The 3,564-nt window shown below is 42.4% G+C and overlaps 1 protein-coding gene across 2 annotated transcripts in view; it reads right to left on the bottom strand.

Annotated features, from left to right (window-relative positions):
* The window catches only part of LOC113210897 (armadillo segment polarity protein), a 7,817-nt gene extending 4,467 nt beyond the window's left edge, over positions 1-3,350 (bottom strand). For both annotated transcript variants that reach the window (XM_052275824.1, XM_052275825.1), the window contains exons 1-8: positions 3,193-3,350; positions 2,269-2,328; positions 1,958-2,188; positions 1,695-1,882; positions 1,311-1,615; positions 932-1,233; positions 709-857; positions 420-626 (exon numbers count right to left, since the gene is read on the bottom strand). In XM_052275824.1, the coding sequence (XP_052131784.1) occupies positions 420-626; positions 709-857; positions 932-1,233; positions 1,311-1,615; positions 1,695-1,882; positions 1,958-2,188; positions 2,269-2,302 (1,416 nt within the window). In that variant the 5' untranslated portion in view covers positions 2,303-2,328; positions 3,193-3,350. The remainder of the gene's footprint in view (positions 1-419; positions 627-708; positions 858-931; positions 1,234-1,310; positions 1,616-1,694; positions 1,883-1,957; positions 2,189-2,268; positions 2,329-3,192) is intronic.
* Between the last annotated feature and the right edge of the window lie 214 nt (positions 3,351-3,564).

The raw sequence follows: 3,564 nt of genomic DNA, 5'->3' as shown, positions 1-3,564 counted from the left end.
GTAGGGACTGCTGAGGGAGGTTTTTGAGGGATGTCTACAGTTAATTCCCGAAAATACCTGGAGATGTTGGGTGAGGATTTAATAGGGATCACTCAGGTATTTTCAGGGATCCGCCAGTGAGAATAATCTCCGGGTATTTTGAGCGAGAAATTCCCAGAGATCCTCCAGGGATGTGGTTTGCGGTGGACTCTGAATACAGGCAAGGCGGTGAAAACCCAGGGACAGTCGAAGGACACCTCAGGGACTTCAGATATCATAAATATCACAGAATTTCGTCAGGATTATCACAAGGATTGTCTAAGGACAGCAGAGGGACTACAAAATCCGGAGGGACTTGCGGGGATCGGCGAAGGACAATCCCTCAGTGTCCCCCAGTCCATCAGGGATACTTCATGTTTTTCCAACAAAATGATACTCACAGCTGGTTCTGTAATCTCTTCTCGGTCTCCAGCAGACATAATAGTCCGTACAAGTGCGTCAACTCCACCAACTTGACAAACTGTCACTTTGTTTCGTTGATTATTGCATGTCAAATTAGACAAGATTCCAGCAGCACAAGTAACCACATTGGCATCAGAAGATCCCAGTAGAGTTACCAGACTTTGCAAGAGATTTTCAAGTCCATCCTGTGATAAAAATTAAGATATTTAGTAGGGTTCAAGTAAGTAACCGTTTATAGGATAGGTTGAACATGTTGAATTAACTTACAACTTTAGTTCCTGCATCGGACAAGTTACGGAGAGTCCACAGGCAATTCTGAACCAATCGCTGGCTTGAGTGACCAAGATGCATGGCCAAAGCTTGCATACCCCCTGCCTCCACAATAGCAGGTTTGTTGCTCGAGCATACAGAGAGAACTAAAAGAAGTAAGTGTTTTGGGTTACACAGGGTCAGCGAGGAAACACGAAAGACGAGATGATTGATAACTTACCTTTTAACACTCGTGAAGTAGTCCACAAAAGCTTTTCATAATCATATGATCGCATGATACGAACAAGTTCAACAGGCCCTTGACTGGCAAGGACAATAAGTTTTGATTCTTGATTGCCATAAGCCAGAATCTGCAGACAATCTGTCACAATGGCCAAGAATTTAACGTTGTTACGCTGAAGGAGAGCAACCATCTTCTGGAGACCACCAGCTAAACGGACAGCCATTTTCGAGCCTTCTTGATGCAACAGCAGATTGTGTAAAGTAGTGATGGCATAAAAGAGCACAGATTCCACTGGAGAGCTGTAAAAATAGCACGGCAATAAGACTAAATTTTCTGTAATCCTGGTAATTCAAATTTGATAAGGAAAGGGCCTTGCCTTAAAAGCTTCACAAGAGCAGGGATGCCTCCACTCTTGAAAATAGCCAACAACCCCTGGCGATGGTGCGATAGATTGTGTAGAGTTCCAACAGCAGCTTTAGTGCTCTCCAAATCATTGCTGTTGGAGATAGCTCGAACCAAGGCTTGCACCATTTGAGGACTGTTCATGAGAGCGTGACGAGAGGCCTCTTTCTTAGAAAGCTGATGCACCATCATAGCAGCTTGGGACACAACAACTTGATCCTCATCATTAAGCAACTTGATTAACTCTGGGATAGCCCGAGTTGCAAGGTCCGCATCATCCTGCAGAAGGCAAACAAGGTTAACATGGTTTCTCAAGATCAGAAAAGGTAGAAGGGTGGAGATGCAGATCAAATCATACCTGATAGTTAATAAGATTAACCACAGCATGTTTCAACATCTGACTGGGCTCAGAAAGACGTTGTACAGCTGTTGGCTGAGCCTGGTCAAACTGAGTTGACGGGATTTCAATACCCTCTTCCAAAGTTTCAGGGAACATTGCAGCTCGAACCCTGTGTGAGCGAGTCTGGCTCAACTGGTGATTCATCTCTGCAAATTAAAATACAGTTAGTTAAAAAAATAATACAAGGAGAGCACAAAAAATCTCAAGAACATTACACATACCATCAACCTGCTCTTGAGTAAACCCTTGAGGAAATCCTTGATCAAGATCAAACATGAGCTGATCACCCTCCATGTCATCTTCCTTGCCAGTAAGAGAGGGGGCTTGGGTAGTTACACCAGAATGTATTCCTGAGTCGCCCATGTAATTATTTTGCTGCCACATCATGGTCTGCTCTTTCACAGAGCTGACAGGCAAATCACCAGGACCCCCTTGATAGTGGCCCTGCGACACTGTTCAGAAAAAGTATGTATGTTAAATCTTTACTTAAACAGTTAATAAATGAAATAACCAAATTGAAAGAATTACTTACTTTGCCGCGACTGCGGCTGCTGCATGTAGCTCATGGTTGCACGGAAGGTTTCACCCAATCCTAGTCAAAAGAAAAATAAGGTGAATTAGAATACAAAGAATGTGATTACATATACCTATATAATTGGGAAAAGAGTGAGAAATAAGTGGAAGAAGAGCAAGAGGGAAGAATTATAGATAAATATTGAAATAAACGTGAAGCATAAGGAACTAAGTTAAACAACAGAAAATAAAAGCCAGCTTAACTGCCTTAGCTGAAAGGCTAGGGTTGTCTTTCCTAACCTAAATAAATACAAATTACCAACTTCAACAGAATACATGAACATTTTTAACACAAGAGTAAAATATTGAAAAGGTTAGGCCAGTTACAAAAGTGGAAACTTGTAGGGGAGGAAAAAAGGCCTTCAAAGGGTTGTGTGTTCTTAATGCTGTAGATGTGCTTAACCTGTTAAGTCTTATTTATTTGCGTTTAGACGGTATATATAAGCAAGTCAAAATTAGGAGTAGAATGGACCAACACTGTTGGGGAGAATTTTTAACACAGCATTCACACTAATTTTTTTCTAGTCAAAATATACATTCCACGAAAAACGTTCATGACTCACTACGAGACAGGTGAATCACAATACAACATATCCTCCAGGGACATAAAGCAAATCCCAAAACTCACAAAAGAGAAACAGATGTAATTGTTAAACGAAAATATTAAAAATCAACGAAGAAAATATGGAGATGCAAAAGAGTTTAAAAGTTCCAGTTTTTCGAGCACTCTGCCTTGAAAGTAATCTCAGAAGACAGGTCAAGATGGCCCAGTGCACCACACCCAGATTTAGATGCCTCTTTTCATTCTACTAGGGCCATTATGAGCCATCCAGAAAGGAGAAATGCAGTCCCCAAAATAGAAGTAAACACATTTTCAACTCACCGTCAACCAATCGGCACTACAGACCGACTTTTCTGTCAAATATTTGTCTCAGGCAGAACGTACGTTCAACCCAATCGATCAATATGGCGTATACAACAACACAGAGAAGAGCTGGAAAGTAGCGCCCGGTGTGCTGCCGCGGAAGTAGTCCCACAAATTCTTCTCAAAGCGGCGAAAAAGAAAGAGGAGCGCATGAAGCGATCAGCTCCAAAAGTTACAGCGCAACTTAGACATCACTTTTCACCGAGAGTAAACAAAGCGTCCTTTGATCTTTTCAGAGATAGAGCGGTGGTCCAGATGCTTTTCCAGATTCCTCCGCCGCGGCTAACAGGCATGCCATGATGCCGTCCTCTCCCCACCCTCCCCTCCCCT

The sequence above is a fragment of the Frankliniella occidentalis genome, unplaced genomic scaffold (assembly GCF_000697945.3).
Source record: "Frankliniella occidentalis isolate FOCC.00 unplaced genomic scaffold, Focc_3.1 Scaffold972, whole genome shotgun sequence".
Lineage (NCBI taxonomy): Eukaryota > Metazoa > Arthropoda > Insecta > Thysanoptera > Thripidae > Frankliniella > Frankliniella occidentalis.
Note: the sequence above shows the minus strand (reverse complement) of the source record. Positions and strands in the feature narration are given on the sequence as shown.